Genomic DNA, 20173 nt, shown 5'->3' with positions numbered 1-20173 from the left:
TGCCATTGAATTTAGCAGAATTAATTATACATGTAGAAATTACACAGCTGAAATTCATCTAGAATATTCAGTTCTTTTTTCTGTGATTTTAATATATTAGAAATCTTTATCTCCATTTCTCTTTCCTCACTATTTTGATAAATCCAATAAATCTCTATCATGTCTTTTCTTCATTTTACAAAACTAGACACATTTAAGATTATGTTACCATCTTTTAGATGATGAAACTGAACAGATTTCAAGAGTCGTTGCAAACTGCTTCAGGGAATTACATGCTAGATGTCTCAAATTTGTTATGCATTTTATTTTAGATCTTTATTTATTACAGTAATTTGACATACAGTGTAAAGATTTCTTAAAAGGACTGGGATAAGGAGGTATAATGAATGAAATAGTATTTTTTATAATTTCTCTTCTATACTGATAATTCATCTCAAAAAGCGCAAAGCAAGACTTGAATATCTGGTACTGAGGACAAAGTTCAATTCCAATTCTACATTCTTTCAGTTCTGACATAAGAGAACATAAGTTGGTGCAGAAAATAAATATGCAGATGTACATGGAACGATGAATAAAGAGTGGGAGTGGGGGATTTCAAGTGGAAATCTTCATTGTGCACATTTTCCATGCATCATTATGGAGTAGAACACTTGTTCCAGTTCAGATATGTTGAAAGTCGGAATTAATGTATTATTCTAAGGGGGCAACAACAGCAAACCAAGACAAGGAAAATGGAAAGGGTGGGAGTTATATAGCAGTGTGACAATGAAAACCAGTTGTTTGGAATTATTTCCAATCAGATAATCTAGCAGAGATACATGTTAGTCTCTATTTTTTCTCCTGTACATGTATGTATGTATATATGTATTTTATGCCTGGAGAAAGGATTTAATTTGATATATGAAGGATCTTTATTTAATGCATTTATGTCCCATATTTCTGTTTATTCCAACATTCTTGATAGCTTATATAAAACATACCTTAAAAATAACAAAATAGTACAGTTAAAATTAAAATAACCAACAATTAGAAATTTGGTGAAAGACATACATTTTATTACATATCTAAGAGCCAAACATAACTCTTTAGGGAGCATATCCTTAAATATTAAAGAGATCCAAAGAATAAGATCCTTTCTCATATATATATATATGATGATCAAATTTCTAACAGAATGGACAATCCTATTGATCTAAATTCCAGAGCATTTTCATAAATGAAGATGCAGTCCCACAGATAATTAGGCTTTAAGTCATTTAGACTCATAAGACTAACACCAATCCTTTTAACTGTGCCCATTAAGCAATTGCTAGCCAATGCAGTTATTTTAATGTAAGTATCATGGGACTTACATCTTACATTAGTCAGCTGTCTTCTGCTGCATTTTTCACCAATTACAATTTGTAGACATTGTTGAAAATGCATAAAGCATAGTGGGGTAGCTGAGAAGATTGTGATCAAGACATGAATAATTGCCACTAAGTCTGACCAGTCCAGGAAGGCTCACAGCATCCTAGTCATAATAGCTCAGATATGCTCCTTACCACAGCTGCCATCTGTAAATCCAGTGATAGTTGGTGAAAAAGTGCTCTTCTAATTGCAGAGTACATCTTCCTGTGGGAGGGCCACCATCCAGATCAAGCTTTACCTTAATTGCAGAAGTAATTATATCTTATCTTATCTTATCTTATAATGGGCTGGATAAGATATGTTATATCTTATCCAGCCCATTATTGATATTGATATTCAAGGGTACTGATTGCCTTGACATTAGAAGGCAGAGAGCCCTAGATTTGGTGTCCTCAGCATACTAATGGCATCTATTCCAAAGACCAGAACTACTGCAAAACAATGAGCTCAAACCACAGTTTTGAGACTATGGGCAGTGGAAGTAAAAGCTAGCAAGGAGAACTAGAAAAGTCATACTTCCATTTGCTTTCTGGTGATAAAAACCAAGTATTCAGCAAGAAAACATAATAGAAGGAAAGGATTTAACTATGTTTCTGTTACAAAACCATTGTTTTCTATGACGTTTAAATTCAGCCAATTTTAATAACACTTATGAGAGTGGAATAACATCTAGCAGAAATATTTGTAACTTGATGATTAATGACTGTGTTAAAGTATCTCAAATATTAGAACAAGATGACAAATTGTAAAAGGAAGACATCCTTGAGTTACTGCTGTAGTCCAATTTACTTCAATGCATCTGAAACAAAAGAAGCGACCAAATAATACATACTGTATGACATTCAATACACTGCCAGTTTTGCTTCTATTAAAAAGTTAAAGTCAAGTGTTTTGGAAGCCAATATGCATTTGGGACTGTTATGTCTGGGAATGCAATCTTGAAAAAAAAAATTGCCCTTCATACGGCAAATAGCAGTAAAAAATACATACATACATTTTTGTTAGAATCAATGAGTATTTTCCTGCTACCTTTTCTAGTGGAGGAGACTATTCTTCTATTTTAAAAAAGGCACTTCTGAATAATTTAAAAATGATGTATATTGTTTCAATTAATATGAAATATTATCTAGGTTTTTTTTGAAAATCTTCTTTTAACCGCTTTATATTTTTTTATTTATTTTGTCCTTAAGTAAAGATTCTAAAATGGTAATCTTTGTTGGCACAAAATCAGATAGGATTATGCTGTCAATATGGTGAAACATGTACAGTGAAATGAACTATGTAGACATGCTAATAATTTTGTGTTAATAACTCTCATATGTACCGGTAACTTATATATATATCCCTTTATGTACCTCATTCCCTCAGAACATTTTTCAGTATTCAGTTGATATGAAATTTTATATTGTATTGTTGCATTTGCTGTTTCATATAAAAACAATAGTTTCTCTTCTCTCCTTATTCTTTCTGATAGTTTTGGTATGAACCATGACGGAATTGGAAATTCTTGTGGAACCAAAGGTCATGAAGCAGCAAAACTTATGGCAGCTCACATTACAGCAAACACCAACCCCTTTTCGTGGTCAACCTGCAGTAGGGATTATATCACCAGTTTTTTGGAGTAAGTATTATTTCAAGGCAATTATAAATTCTGTGGGGGGGATTCAGCCATATTTATACTTTGCTAGTGTGAATAATAATGCTAGAGAATATGTAGTCATAAGCCCCAATCCAGAAAAGTATGCAAAGTGGATGATCAGCACTGTCAGATTTGCTCGTACTATTTTGCTGTACAGAATCAGAAAATAGAATGGAGTAGAAAACAGGAATCACTACCAAATATCATTTAGGATGAACATATTAAGTGTTAATATTGACGGTGCTGCCCATCATTATGCAAGAACTCCATCTTCAGGTCTTGGATGTCATTGTTCCCTTATTCTGCCCTCACTATATATAGACCTCATATGTCATGTTATGAAAGACTTGTTTGCCTTTTTATTTAACATGTTTACTTCATTCATATGATTAAATGACATTTGACTTTAGCATTGTAGATGATGATGGTGATGATTTGGCCAGAGCAAAAGTCTCTACTTTTTCTATGATGTTTGAGAAAGGATATGCTTGGAGAAAATATTTCTAATTAAGCATTGATTTGGGAGACAGAATTGAATTTATTTAAATAATAGAAAAGGTGTTATATACTTTGGGATCAGAAGCCCAAATTACATCATGGGTTTTAAAAACACACACATTTTTTTCCTTAAACATTTATGATTGGTAATAAAAGAAAACAGAAGGAGGAAAAAGGTGAAGGAGGCAGGGTAGACAGGAAAGGATGAAATAGAGCTGAAGAAAACATACTGGGGTGGTTGATGAAGAGTGAGCAGGGCAGTAGTCAAAATTGGAGGACTAGAGGAAGAAAAAAAGCAAAGGAGATAACCTTAGTAAGAAAAACAGAAAAGAATACCCAGGAACTCATTTTTTTAAAAAAATTGATGGCTAGGTATGTTTTGCCCTTCTGTTAGTTAGTAGACATTAATTAAAAGATAAATTTATATCTATTTTTAGATCCTTTTTATAGATCACTAGGAATTTAAGATTCTTAATAATAGCGACAACAAAATGTAACTTTCCCCTACTTGCTGTAACTTATGTTACTGTAAAAAAAAAAATCCTAATGGATGTGGAGCACCATTAGTTTCATTCAGTCTTGCTACCTAACAAAATATTCCCTGGCTCCAATTTCTGTAACTCAAAAGTAGATTGTTGTATCAGATCCCTGGTTAGTTGAGTAATATGTTATATGTGTACCTGAACCTGGTTTATCACTACTTCTTTTTCACCCTTTGCAGTTAAATAAATGTCACCTGAAAGAATTATTGTAGAAATGTTATATTCCAATAGAAGAGAATATTTAATAGTTCAATAGGTTGTTCTCTAACGTGGTTATTTGCTTGCAGATATCACATTACCCAACATCTTATGTTATGTAGTCGGGTAATGAGATATCCGCAAGCAAACAACCAAGCTTAGAGACCACTAAGGCCTCCAAATGTTCAATTGCTTGAGGAACTAATTTTAACAGTTCATTTAGTTTATTATTCATTTCTGTTATAAATAATTTATAGATTGAAAACTATTTTTATTTCCATTCATGTTGTTATGGCAAGATTTTGGGGTCAGATGGATGATTGGCAATCATTCAGAACTTTCTTTAATTACTTCGTACATTACGTGTATTTGACTTGTGGCCACAAGATGTGTCTGCATAAATATATGGGTGAAATGTTTTTTTTTAAGGGTTTAGTTTTGAGCCTCAAATGAAATAGTTTTCTGACTTAGTTATTCTTATGTAGGAAGATCTCTGCATTCTTCAAAAAGATATGTTTGTATATGTGTTTTGTCTTATTTATGGTTAAAATGGTCTTTAAAATTTAAGTTCATAAAATAAACCTTTATTTAACTAGATCTAGACCTAATAAAGAAGAATTAGGTCAATCATCTATTGAGATAAGTTTGATATATGCTGAGTTCTTTTACCTAATTACTGTAGCTACTATAAATACACATACTTTCTGAAGTTATTCAAGAAATGTCCACAAAAGTAATGTTAACGCTGAAAGTATTTAAGAAGTATTAATCTGCACTTATAAATGAATTTTTAAAACTGTCTTTTCTTAGACTGCATAAAGTTTGGAGGAAATATGGAATTTAAGGTAGGGGTTCAATGCTTGATCATGAATTCACTGATGGTCTTCAGCAAAGTAATTTTACCTGATGTTATCTACAAAAAGAAAATTCGGTGAACTCCTAATCATTGATATACAATGACATTCTTGAGGGGTACACAAAATAGCATTTTTATAAATATTTTGCAAATGAGAAGTTATGCAGTAATGATCCATAATAGGAAAGCATTTCTATTTTCTATAATACACGTGTATTTACATAGCTGTAAATATAGTTAGGACTTTGATTTGTCTTCAGATCATATAAATCTTTCACCTTTTTACTAAAGAATAGTATTCTTGATTTTTTTTGTTGGACAGTTCAGGCCGTGGTACTTGCCTTGATAATGAACCTCCGAAGCGTGATTTTCTTTATCCTGTGGTGGCCCCAGGTCAGGTGTATGATGCTGATGAACAATGTCGCTTCCAATATGGAGCTGCATCACGCCAGTGTAAATACGGGGTAAGAGCTCTAAATCCTTATACTATATTAACTGTCCAAAGTAGTCACTTACATATATTTCATCCTGACATAAAAGTTTATTAACATATAAGTGTTTGTAGTTTTCTACTAGTAATTTGATTGTATTATTGTTTCAAATAAGGAACATCAATTTTTTTATGCTGCATCTTTTGCTTGAGTTGTTTGTATGTATTTTATACCTAAATGTTTGAACTGAGCATTTTTCCTCAAAATCAGTTGGATGATCTTAGAAATTTAGCTAACTCAGAACAGTTACCTGTAGAAATGCTGCTAATGACAAAGTTATAATATGTTTAAGTACAAACCTCAGGATACATCTTTCTTTAATATGAAATGATTTTGTATAGTAAACAATTTTAATTATGTTATGTATTATACTTTTTTGCTTTCTCTCATGGCATTATTAGTGATTATGACAATTACCATTATTACTGTTAACTACTGCAATAATGAGTTTATTAAACTCATTATTACATTATTATAATTGAGTTGGGTTATGAATATATTCCATCCCTTGTATTCTTTAATAAAAGAATTGTTTATTTATTTTGAAAATGCCATTCTGGGTGGCTTCCACATGCATTAAAAACCAACATCCAAATATAGTAAGGTTATAAAAAAATCATTAACACAAAATAAACTTTTAGTTATTTTACTAATACTTAAGAACAGCTTGAAATAGCATTTAGTGGTTTTTATAAGCTAAAGCATCACTTACAATGATTCTGTCACCAGTAGGGTTTAAATATGAAAATGGTATTAAAATGGTATTTTGTAGATTTGTTGCCAAGTTACATATTATTTTATATACTTTTTAAATAAAATATTTTTTGAATGATAGTGTTTTGTCGGGTCTAAAAACTACATATAATAATTTACCTAATCATTTGCAATAATCACTTCTTTTAGAACCACAGTACAAAAGGAATTCATTTTTAATATCCCGAGGGTGATAAGTACAATATTATTCTTGGGATGAATTTTGGCAATTCATATAGCAATAGATTTAAAAGTTTTTTTGTGGTTGGCTGACTAACTGTTAGTTCTTGATTTTTTCAACAAAAAGCCTGTATTGTTTCTATTTAAGTTTCTTTTACTTACTTCTGTTTCTGTTTTTCTTCTCTTGAGGTCCACATACTTTCATAAACTCTTTTTGCTTAGTTATCCCATTTTAGGTATATTTAATAATAGAAAGGTGCAGTCATTTGACTTTGAGGTATGATTGACATTGAAAAATCAGCAGTGTACATATTATCTTTGAGAAATAAACTCAGACTTTTCATTAGCTTCTCAAATAGTGCATTTATCTGATTATATCTTTGCAACAATTTTGTGAGATAAGTAAGATTTCAAAATTCATAGCTGTACAGACTTACCCAGTGATACGCATAGTTTGTGATCTAAACTAGATTTCCCAAGTTCTAGATTGACACTGTTAAGTATTGTGCTCTCTTGGATCTAAATTCTATACCACTTTCCCTTCTTAACTAATTTTAAACTAATAAGAGATTAAAAAGATAATTCTTAACTAATATTGGTACAAAAACAACTTACGGTAGAATGGTGACTTGCCTTGATTGGATATTTGTAGGCTGACATAGCTACCTTCTTCCAAGTTTCCCTACAGTTGGATAGAAAACATTATATTCTTTTTCTGCAGAGTTTTGTGTGACAAGGACCAATGCCTTTTTTCCCCCAGCTATTGTTTTCTATGTTTCTATTCCAACTTTTCTGTCCACCTATCTGAAAGGTATAAGTGATACTTAGGATGGAGGTTAGTTGTCAGTTCCTGGAGTTCTTCTTGTTTTGACATTATTCATTATTTCGAAATGACATACTGTTTTATTAAAATGAATTGGGAAGTATCAGCACAAAACACAATGGCTAGAATTTACATGGGAACAGCTCCCTCATAACATATCTTGCTCATCTTGAAAGGATTTAGTAGCTGTTTATTCATTTATATGCCAATGCAAATTGCATATGTTGACATCTAAATGATTTGGTATCTAAGTATAAAAAACAGTCTCTTCCTACCTACAAATTAAGGCCAGAGATTAATTGCCCCATTTAAATGTCATGTCTTCATCTGCAATATTGCTTATATCTATAACAGAGTATCTTCTCAGCTATGCAATCTTCCTTGAGAAGGCATTCCTGGTTTCAACTTTTTTGTTTTTTAGTCCCAGACAAAATCTTTATTATCCATCTGATGCAATTAAAACAAATAAGCCCTTTCAGTATACTAGAAGTTGTTGATGAACGTTTAAACTGAATATTTACCTGCTGCTTCTTCTTTTCTTATGCTTATTGCTTCAGCTTTTATTTTAACTATACAAAATGATTTCTACAAGCATATGAATTCTTAAATAAAAGAATTATGAATTGAGTCAAATGAATCACATACCCAGTTTATTTCAGACATCTAGAAATAAAAAATACTGTATCATATAACTTGCCAGGGATTGTTTTAGTTAAGCATAATTTTTGAGAGTAACTAGAACTTCACTTCTTGTAAAATCGCTGTATAGATCTTTTATCTATGAAAACGTCATAGAAAACAGTTGATCAATTACATACCGTGTTTCCCCCAAAATAAGACCCGGTTTTATATTTATTTTTTTGCTTCCAAAAGAGATATTCGGTCTTATTTTTGGGGGATGTCTTATTTTTTTTCCAGGAGCTGCCCTATCCGCCCTGCATCGGCTTACCGTGCCTCAGGGCTCCTGCTGCCACCACTGCGAGGCCCATTGTGTTGTAGCTGCCGCCACGAGGTGCATCCTGCTGTCATTGCCACCCGCCGCCACAAGACATGCCCTGCCACCATGAGGCATGTCCTGTTGTTATTGTTGCCGCCGCGAGACACATCCCGCCGTCATTGCCAACACCACAAGTGCATCCTGCCATTGCTGCCGCTGCTGCAAGGTGTGTCCTGTTGCTGTTGTTGCCACCACGAGGCACGTTCTGCCGCTGTTGCTGCTGCTGCAGCGAAACATGTCTTGCTGCTGTTGCTGGCGGCGGCAATGGGACACACTTTGCAGCAGCACAATGCGCCTCACAGCACCAGCAACAGCAACAGGATGCATCTTGGGGTGGCAATGGTGACAGGTTGCACCTTGCAGTGGTGGCAATAGCAGCAGAACACAACTCATGATGGCGGCAATGGCGGCACAATGCAATTTGTGGAGGCAACAGCAGCAGGAGCCATGTGGCAGTGTAAGTGGGTGTGGGGAATGTGGGGAAGCTTCCCCCTTCCCCCACCTCGCGTCACCTCATGTCTTAGCAAATAAGTAGGGCTTATTTTCAGGGTAGGGCTTATATGAAGCCCACCCCAAAAAATCAAGCTAGGGCTTATTTTTGGGGTCAGTCTTATTTTCAGGGAAACACAGGAAATCACTTTGTTTTTGTCTCTCAGCAACCACATAGTTAATTTTTTCTCCAGGAAGAATAGTTTAATACATAAGGTCATTTACCTATAACATGTCTGATTAACCTGAATCCATGACTAGTTAATATTCATGATTTCTTTTTCCTTTTTTTGCTGTTTGTTGGATAGTGATGCAGGATTTAGGGATTTGAGGACCAAGCAGTACTTTCAGCACTGCTGCTATAACTGCTATATTGCCGATTATAAATTTCTAAAAAAATACAGACTGAAATGATATCTTGAAGAATGCAATTAATGACTTTAATGCAGCAAAACATCAAAATAAAAAACTGTAGCCTATCTATGTTATATTATATCATGTAATTCATTAGGCTTGTGCGTGCACACTTCAAAAACAAAATGAAAGAATTACTTCAGATTTCATACGCACAGTGCTTTTTTTCTTAAAAAAAAAAAAGGCGCTGGAACTCACACACCTTGCCTACCCTACAAGGTTCCATCCAAAAAAGGTGCCGGAACTCTATTCTGGGCGTTCTATAAGAAAAAAAGCCCTGCATACTCACAAAGTATTCTTCTGCATTTTAAATCAGATGAACCTTGTTCTGACTTTGCACAAGGTGCTGTTGGTTAAACAGCATCCTTTTTTCAGGTTGGCACAAAATCCTGATTATAGATCTCATAAGATTGAAGTGTGTTAACGGAAGAAAGAAAAATTGGGTTCAGAATGATCAGGCTTAGAACAAATGTGTTTGTTTTTGCTTGTTTCACATTTACAAACTTAAAGTTGAGATGTGAAATGTATTTTTAGAACTAAGTACGTTACGCATATGGTTGACTTGTTATAGTACTTTTGACTATCTGTAAAACTCTTTACAATTAGTACTGAAGTTGCAACAGAGTTTGGGTATTTCTATTTCGCAATTCTTTTATAGTACTTTTCATAGGCCATTGGCAGGTTGTGTGTGTGTATCTTTATATATTATTCTTAGCTCCAGGTATATTTTTTGTAAGCATACATATTTTTATAGTGAAATCAGAAATATAGTCTAATCCTTAACCATCTATAATGTCAGGCATTTTATACGTGTTTGTTAGTGTTTATAAATTCCAAATCAGTACAATAGTGCCACTTAAGAAAGGGAAATTATGAAGCCTATTAATGGAGATGCATGCTAGTCCTGAAAACATAATTAACATGAGTAAAAATATTCTGAAAACTGCTGAATATTTGTCAGCCATTTGAGGTACACTAGGACAGGAAACTACTATAGTTCCACAGGAACTACTATAACTTAATTTATTGCTGAATTGTTTATTGAAAATCTTAGTTTTACTTTACTTTCTTTATATACTAAAGAGAATCAAGATAGGTTAGACTTGAATTTCTTCTTCACTTCCTCTTTCTTTTCATGGCTAAGCTGATGTTTTTGTAATGACTGCTATATCTTTTCTTTAAAGGCTATTTCCATATTTCTCTATACTTGAGTTGATAGAAGCATTCCTGGCATCTGGATTTTAGTTTTCTTATAGAGTCTTACATGAATCAAATATTTAGAAAAGGAGAAATGACTGCACAGAAATCTAAAACACAACAGCTTTGTATAGTTTTAATTAAAAGAGCAAAAGAGCATCTGAAGTTGAAGATGTTCAGTTAAGATATTATTGGCCAATATTTCTTGCTTCAGTGGCTACTGAGAACATTATAAATTTTGCATCCAAAATTTTGCATCTAGTAGATAGACATGGATATATTCTAAAATAAACATAGGGATATATCCAATCTACTACTGAATCATTTTCATAAATAGAACAAGGAATGACATATTTTTGTAACTTCCCTTCTTCCTATAAGCTACTTGATACCTTTTAAATGAACATAGTTGATTGTGAAATTATTTCCTTTGATGAAATCAGTGCTGATATCTGGATTATTGGGCCAGATTTTTGGTGGTGTTATAGAATTATGAGGACCTTGTGACGCTGGAATAGGGATTTCTAGAAGGGATCTAAGATAAAGGAAGGCCAAATGGTTCTAGATGATGAAGGAAACATAAAGACAAACTCTTTCCACTGATCAAGGACAAATGAGCATCTGAGAAATATATTTTATATTGCTACTCTACTGATTACTGGCTCTTTGGCCTGTAGCAATTACCCAATTAACAGGGAAATTGTCAATGCAGCAACCTGCACCAACATTTCACGTTAGCTGTAATTAATAAAGTTGAAGCCAATATTTCTCCCACTCTTTGAAAAAATTGTCACATTGCTTTTCCCTATACAAGTGGTATGGAGAGCCTAGATTTTTGCATTATTTACTTCTGGTTAATGCTTTCAATTTCTTGGAAAAGTTGTTGTCAGTTCTATATAGTGAAACGATTATAGATCCATTTTTGAAATCTGTTTCTACTAAAATTATTGTATTAATTAAAATTATGTCTTGACTTCTCTTTGATGATACCTAGTAGTTTTTCCTATTTATCTTTTATTTCCTGCCTCTGAACTTTAGGACTGTGTTAAAGAGCTTCAGTCTACATTACTGCTTCTGTCTTAGCTATCTTTAAAAGGACCAATCAGGTCTACTGATACACTGCATAGCTGTTTGAGGGTTTAAAAAAGAGTCTGGGTAATGATCATATCAGTTTGGATTACAATAGCAAGATTGGTTGCTTATAATGCAGGCTAAGTCTCAGATGCTAGTTGACAGTTGAGGAAGGTTAAAGTAAGTCAGGGCCAAGAAAGGAAAAGCTGAGAGATACACAGATTTGCTAAGGTTCAGATAAGCACCCAATATATAGGAAAATAAGATGAGAATATGATTTACTTTATAGTTGGAATTTTAAATTAGATACTATAAAACCTTCAGCATGTATGAATTGATAACATGCTGCATCGCTTCATAATGAGCATTTATGAAAATGGAGCATTAAGATTTGTGATTTTTGGGTGCTTATCTGAATCTAACTGAGGTTCATATATCTTTAATATTCACCCTCATATATATAAAACACAATTAACAGCATGAAACAATTGAGGGTGGAAAAATACTAGCTGGATATTTTTGCAGCTCTGAATTGGAAATATAATATCCAAGTATTTTTTTAATGCTCTGTTTTAACAAATGCTCATCAAGAGGTGCAGCATATTAAAGATTAGCATATACTGAAGGAATATTTTAAAATATTTTAAAAGTAAACTGCAATAGTTTTCCAATGATATTATGTTTTTATCATTTATTTCTCTTCTTATTTTCTTAATATTGTGAATAAAAAAATTGTACATCTTTTTCACTTATGCTAAAATGTATATATGGGAAATAGTACAGCATGTTGTACATCATACAAATAATAAATGGAGGGGTCTTGTTATATTACTTATATTATGCAGGAACTTTAGAGATTATTTAATATGCCTACTTGTAAAATTCTGCATGACTTATGAAAAGAGGGTCCATCATATATAACATAAAAGCAAAAAGAAGATAATTTGATTTGCTGTTTTTTTTCTCTAGATGGGTTCAGCTTTCTTTAATTTACTGCAAATACAAGCTTCCGAATTCCAAACTGAAGTCATGGAGCCCTAAGATACACCGTTACAGGTTGTGATCTATCTTGTCTTGATCTTGTGAAAGGCTACAACTTCAGTTTATGTTTTGACTACAGTTGCCCATATTTCTTAGAGAAATGTTTGTTTTTACATGCACAAATGCAGGTTCTGATTTTGAACTGATTTTTATAGGTTTCAAATTTTGCTTCCTTGAGGACAACAATTTTTAACTAAATTACTCAGAGAACAGGATTAAGATCTATTTGAAGACAGTGAGTGAATTTCTGCTTGACATTGGAAATAGCAAAGAATAAAATTATTTAGAATGGCAATGGTGAATCACAATATTAATTTGAAAATGTAAGCTTTCTTGATCATTTTCATTCTGGGTCTCATCTTTCTAGGCTATTCAGATTATTTTCATAGTAGATTATTAAATGAATTATTATTGGTACAATAATAGGTAATCAAATTTGGGGTATTCAATTTAGGGAATACAAGTTCATAAACATAAAGAAAATCACAATGATTATTTTAAACATTTCTAAACTTGTCTTTTCTCCAAAAATGTACATAAAATTGTTAATATTGCTATAAAATGAAAACATCCTAGTAAACATTGATTTCATATGTTAAAGAATATATTCTTTGTACTATTTAATGAATTCCAACTTATATTTTGCTTCCAATTAATTATTCTACAATATTCTTACAATATCTACTAAGCACTGAACTTACTCATGACCAGGAGTTGTCAGTTCAGCAATGATGTAAATCACAAACTTATCGTATTTATAAGTGACTAACTGATACTTTCATTAGCTCTGGAATAGCCTTTTTGTTGGTCCATATTACAAAAAAAATCCTAGAAAAATACTTTTGCTGCATGAAATTCTAACAAGATTTATAGCAATGGAACCCAACTCACTCTGGAGAGACTTTCCAAAGAATATTTGGGAGGTTTATACAAGGGGTAGACAACCTTGGCTCTTTTATGACTCGTGGACTTCAACTCCCAAAATTCCTGAGCTAGCATGGCTGGCTCAAGAATTCTGGGAGTTGAAGTCCATGAGTCATAAAAGAGCCAAGATTGCCTACCCCTGGTTTATACTGATATATGATTTTTGATAGATTTATTCAGATTTTTAAAAAAACATTTATTCAGAATATAAAAGATAATAACATTTTAAAATTACATACCTTAAGGTAGGATTTTTTTAAACTTTTTTATTATTTCTTTATTATTTTCATTTGTGTCCTACTTTTCCATCTCCAGCATGCTCAAGATGGCTCAGTACAAATTTAAAAGATTTAAAAACTAATTACTATATAAAATGTAATAGTATATGGGAATGACCTTGGGAGATAGTGAGAAGAGACTAGTCAAGGGAACAATCAGATAAAAAGCAATTTAATCCACACCAGGAATAAGGGAAAGGCAAGCAGCTAAGAAGGTTTTGTTATTAGGTTTTGTTAATGTAAACTTACAATAAAGTAAAATTTGCTCAGCTGGCCGTGTTTCCTGTCTGGTCTAGCTTGCAAGACTGACACCAATCTTACAAGTATGAAAGTACATTTGTCCCCCACCTATCCCTTTTACAACCTAAGAAATCTGGGAGAGTTCCTTTTGAGATGCTTACCCTGCCTGCATTCCTGCTGCAAGCTGTGTCTCTTCTACCAGTTTCCCCTGGTTATTCCACTTATCATTACATAAAGAGCAACTAGATAATTTTCAGATCTAAGGTCAGGGCAAACAGAGAAATGGAGAATCAGTTATGATGTTTGAAGTAATTCTTAAATTCATCTTCATGCTTCCAAATGTTTTGGAATGTTTGTATGTCTTAACAAGCAGATGCATTATTTAAAAAAAAAATATCTGGAATAGGAAGGGGAAAAAGTGAGGAAGAACTATCCAAGAATGTAATATCTTTAATAATGCAATGTGAAGTATCTGTGGCAAAGTCAGCACAAAAGTATTGTTTTAAATCTTGTTTTGGAAGAAATCTAAATAGTATATTAGGGAACAAAAGGATATAATTGAGATACAAATGTAATAATTCATTGTTAATATAAACATGTGTTAGAATATAAATTGTATAATTAATTTACAGGCAAAAAACATATTGAATAACCTAAATATGAATGCATGCTTCCTATTCTACAGAGAGTCATCAACTTATGACTGGTCACTTAATGACCACTTGAAGCTACAGTATCTAGAATTGTATCTTGCATGTGAGTAAGATCAGCAATTTAGTTGTTAAAATTATTGTAATAGGTAAAAATAAATAAGAACAGGTAATGCTTTATTATCTCACACAATGCAATAAGATCAGCGGTGGGATTCAGCCAGTTCACACCACTTTGTCAGAACCGGTAGCTGTTTTTTTGTTGCCCAGGCCCAGAATGGACTTCCAGAAGCGGCATCCACACAGAGAACCGATCATTCACATATTTGAATTCCACTACTGAATAAGATACCTGATTATCCTGTGTTTCTCTTAACAATTAAAGAAAATCAAAACAGATATATTAAACGTTTCATCTAATAATAACTATTTTAATGTTTATTTTTATCTGTGAAATGTAAAATATAAATTTTTAAACTTTTTTTCTTCTCAAGTCAGATGCGTAATTTTGAATATTGTTTTCAATTGAATTGAATTTTTACGATATTCAATTTTACGAATAGTATTGTTTACGTATTTGGAGTTAAAAGCAAAAATATCTCTTAAACAAGGACTCTCTCTTCTTGTGTTCTTAAATGAAGTCTCCCTTTATTTAATATAACAATATAAAGTAATCAATCTTCTTATGTGCAAATTAAACTAATGCAAAATCTAATCTACTAGGGTAGTAAAAAAACCTGATAGATGTTTTAAAATCTGATTGACTTCCTGAGCAGATTATTAACTGCAGGCACTTTTCCCACTCCTGAGTTCAGTTAAGTTTGATTTTACTAAACCATGGCCAAAGTAGGACTATTGGAAAACTGGAAAATCTATAATTACTGGTCTTTTTAATAAAATATATTATTTCAGACAATGCAAGAAATATGATTGGATGCTAACAATTGACAATCTTACAAGATGCTTTTATGAGCAAACACTATTTTAATATAGTATAGTAAGGTAACCAAACTTGTATTGTCTAGTTGAACATGCACCATAGTTCTCAATATTTTGATACCAAACATCAGCTTTTTTCAACAGAAATTCTTTAGTATTTTCATCAGAAATATTTCTTTTTATATCTTTTATTTATTATGAATTCTGCTTTTGCAGTCATAAAAGAACAAGAAGAAACATTATAATAGAATATAGTGAATTTCTTCATTTGTAGTTGTAGGCATCTTCACAGACCAGTTTGCAACTAACTGCAAGCTACTGCAAGTGGCAAGATGGAAATAAATGAGAACTGAAGCTTCAGATTCAGTCTGTGCTATCCAACTTGCAAGTTAAGCTATTGGGCAAACTTCAGTGATTCAGATGAAGCAGGATGCAACTCCATTCTGCCCCATGCAGGCTAAAACCTCATCTATTTTGCTGGATAGATGAGATAGAAAACTGAGAATTTTCTGTTTTACAACAGTATAGATTTTTTTCAATCTTGTTCGATTCTCAGAGCCTGCATGGATAAGTCCATTCAATTTCCTTGACGTGAAATTTCAGAAATGGTTTTCCATTGCCTCCTTCCTAAGGCTGAGAGAATGTGACTGGCCCCAGGATTACCCAGCTGGCTTTGTACCTAAGGTGGGACTAGAATTCATGGTCTCCTGGTTTCTAGCCTGATGCTTTAACCACTACATCAAACTGTTATAAAACAGTTAAACTTATTTTATACATATTTACATTCAATTAGCTATTGTTTTTAAATAATTATTGTACTCCTATGAATAAGTATGCATAACATTCAGCTATTGTTCTATGCATAAATATAGTGCTGGAATATTGAAAAAGAACTTAGTGATACATGATGTCCAGACTATATCAAATGCTTTGATTAGGCTGCCTAACTGTTAGCAACAAGGAAATATATTGTTTAATATCTGCAAGTGCAGCAAAAACATTACTAGATTGTCTTTCCTAATTATCTGCTTATTTTCTGATGCACCAGATTATATGATGATGTGGAAAATATTTTTGTGTGCATCAGCAGAACATGTGGATGCTTTGCCAGAAGTTATCTTGTTTCTAACATTAATCAAAAACCAAAATGGCAATGTCATTAAATATATCATTTATTGCAATACTTAGCACCTTCAATGTGTGTTGTATACATTTCTTGTTTTTCAGGTTAACAATGTCATAGACATCAAATATTATAACTTATTTCTATAGTGATAGTTTAATTACCTGATATAGGACCATTATTTGGGATATTATAGGCTGAGATGTAATGATTTAGCCTATGCTGTCAAAAAGAATGTAAAAAATGAATAGGGAAGGATTTCTATATTAGTTTCAAACTGATACAATGAATATCCACTGCATGATCAATGGTAACAGCATGCTAATAGAAATGGACCAAATCTTGACACCATCGAAAGCGTTATTCAAATAGCATTACTTTATTCCCAATTCCCACAAATTTTGACTTTGAATGTGATAGTGATCGTCTATCCTATAAAAACATAATTGAATTCAGATAGGAGGCAAGTAGATAGAAAGGAAGAATCCACTTTCTGATAGGGTAAACAGTATAGGCAATAAATAATATGTGATTTTGAGGTTGCAGTCTCAGTAATTAGGGCTGATAAGACACTAGCTACGCTTGGTCAAAAGCTGAGATAATGTCCATTTAAGACATCATTCAAATAGTGCAGGAAAAAAGCTTCCCATTAAAGCCTCATGAGGATCAAACTGTTTTGTACTTGACTGCTGGAATCTTTAATTTGTTGCTTCTTATTGATCATGTTTCTATTTGACTCTTTGAACCTCACTTGCCTTGACTAGATATTTGTGTTGCCCTTGAATTGAGTACATTGGTAGGAAATGTAAGCTTTAACTCATCCTGAATTAGATTGTGCTGTTAATTAATTGGGAATGCTGCACTAATTTAGCACTTGCTGCAAATTAATAGCCTTAAGCATAAGGCCATACAACATTGGTATAATAATTATCAGCAATTGTATATTATGTGGTAAGTTACAATATATATTTCCATTATGAGTACTAAGGACACATTGTATACTCTCCACAGTCATATTATCAAAAAGTGATATCAAGTGATAATACTAGCTTGAGAATCAGGACATAATGATATCCCCATTTTCCTTTTAATGACAAAAATTATATGGTGAAGAAGTATGCTTACATTAATCCTTATTATCGCTTTTATTTGCACTGAATAAAATGAATAGAGCCATTTAAAATATTCAGTGGAATGTTTTAAATAAACCCCAGAGCATCATCCTGAATTTCATGAATAAACAGTCAATATGATATTAAGCAAGCTGAAAAGTTTATTTTTGGTTGTCCTCAATTTATGATACAGTGACTGTTCAGAATTACAGTGGTACTGAACAAATGGTTTTATGACCTGTATTTGAAGTTATGGCCAGGCAGCACCCTTGGGTTAGCAAAACCCAAGCACTTGGCAATCCACCAGCTCTTGTGGCTAATAGCAGGGATGCTACATCAGCCCCTCTCACCTCCCCCCCTTTTCGCTCCGCTGGAATTCTTGGACCTATGCCCCGCCCCTCAAAGTCTTTGTAGACCATGGCCTACTTCCCACCCCAGCCTCCTCCTCCTCATATCTTGCTTCATTTATATTTTCTGGAGATTGCCTTTGGCGAGAAAAGGCAGCCAATTTCCTGTATGGCCTTCTATACAATAGCTACATGATACTATCCCTGAAGTTGTCACAATTTGGGGAGTTGCAGACACCACTTCATGCCATCCCAGAGGAGGTGCCATCTTGGGAGAGGCTGCAAACATGATAACCCTAGTTAGGAACCCTTGATATTGTTGTATACTACTCAATATCTTTTGATTCTCTGAATTCTTTCTGAATAAATTAGGATTGAAGTGAATAGAAGAGTTGCTATTCCAGTTTTACTCATCATATTAAAAAGGCCTCACACCCAAAACCTTTATTGTTGGAAGTGAAATAATAAATAGTGAAACTCCACAATAGGAAATGGCTTTTTTCTGATTTACTAGTGCACCAAGATTCTGAAGTACTTTTAACTTTGTTGGGTTAATCTGCAGGAAATGATAAGTAAGCATGATTCTGACCAGATATGAATCTTGCAGAGTGCTTTCCTGTCTTTAAAACTGTGATATGGATTACTTCATTTCCTTTATGCACTGCTGGGTTTCCCAAGTCACACCAGTATCCTGTTATACTTAGGGATGATGAATTAAGAAGACTTGTATGCAGAAGAATGGAAGAGTGTTTTTTATTTTGTGAGGCTAAAAATAATCTGGACTCAGTCAAATGAGATTGATTTAACTCTTACCTTTAGAGAAGGGGTGAAGTGGCCCTGCCTGGCTAGGAAATTATTTGTGGTTTCTACATCCAGTATAGTAAAAAAAAAAGTTATTGTCTGACAAGGCAATAATCAATCCCATTGGCAATTACTTTTTCTAGATCTGGAAATTTCTTGTTCCTACAAGAGACCTGTGGTGAATCATGCAAATAATTCCCTAGAAGAAAGTTTATTTCTGTATATACTTGAAGATTTATGTTCATAATGGTATATTTTGTTTGTAGAATATTGTAGATCCAGGGCCAATTCACACAACCCATTTTGGGATTTGTATGTGATAAATGAGACTTTTACACTGTGAGATTATTCTGTGATGGATTTTCTGCACATGGCTAAAAATAAATGTACAACACTACTAATTAGGCTTATGGAGAATGATTCAACAATTTTACTATGTAAGAATTCAGAAAAAAATATTACTTGTTTTTTTAAAAAATGTCAGTGGTTCCATTCTATTAAATATTCTAAAATTCATTTCAATTTGTTTTTCTTTTCTTTTTTTATATGCATCTAGAACACTATCTTGGACTTTCAACACAAGTATATTTTAAGGAGCATTGAATACATATTATTCAGTTATTCTGAACAACTTGCTTCTGCCTTCTTTCCCAGGAAGTGTGTAGAGAGCTTTGGTGTCTCAGCAAAAGTAATCGCTGTGTTACCAACAGTATTCCAGCAGCTGAGGGTACTCTTTGCCAAACTGGGAGCATTGAAAAGGGGGTAAGTTTAAATGTCTCTTAATGTTATTTATCTTATTTATTTATAGATTTTGCAGGGCACAGAAAGTTTCAGAAGACCAAAAACGATTATTAAATATTATGTAAATGATAAGCATAAATAAAGCATCAACAAAATGGAATGTTCATTCTAACTCACTTCTTAAATATATAAATCTTAAACAATTCTTTAATTTTTTTGATGTGGTTTCATTATGTGATATTTAGGAAACAGATAATACTATCTAAAAGTTCTCAGCTGTAGTTCCTTTCCATGCTTTTGAACTGAAAGCATAATCCTATTATAATGCTATGTGAGATGCTGTGAAAAAAATTAAGTAATTCAAGTGAAATGGTCCAGAACAATTTCTCTCCCTTGTATAATATCCATGGTATGTAATT

The 20173-nt window shown here is 32.9% G+C and overlaps 1 protein-coding gene across 4 annotated transcripts in view; it reads left to right on the top strand.

Moving 5' to 3' along the window:
• Positions 1 to 20173, top strand: part of ADAMTS6 (ADAM metallopeptidase with thrombospondin type 1 motif 6) — a 128272-nt gene that overhangs the window by 71439 nt on the left and 36660 nt on the right. For all 4 annotated transcript variants that reach the window (XM_039364932.1, XM_039364922.1, XM_039364907.1 and 1 more), the window contains 3 exons: positions 2885 to 3031; positions 5466 to 5607; positions 19668 to 19775. In XM_039364932.1, the coding sequence (XP_039220866.1) occupies positions 2885 to 3031; positions 5466 to 5607; positions 19668 to 19775 (397 nt within the window). The remainder of the gene's footprint in view (positions 1 to 2884; positions 3032 to 5465; positions 5608 to 19667; positions 19776 to 20173) is intronic.

Source organism: Crotalus tigris, unplaced genomic scaffold (assembly GCF_016545835.1).
Source record: "Crotalus tigris isolate CLP2741 ecotype Arizona unplaced genomic scaffold, ASM1654583v1 scf7180000017592.2434428, whole genome shotgun sequence".
NCBI classification, from domain to species: Eukaryota; Metazoa; Chordata; class Lepidosauria; order Squamata; family Viperidae; genus Crotalus; species Crotalus tigris.
The sequence above is the reverse complement of the archived record's forward strand: the minus strand, read 5'-3'. Positions and strand labels throughout refer to the sequence as shown.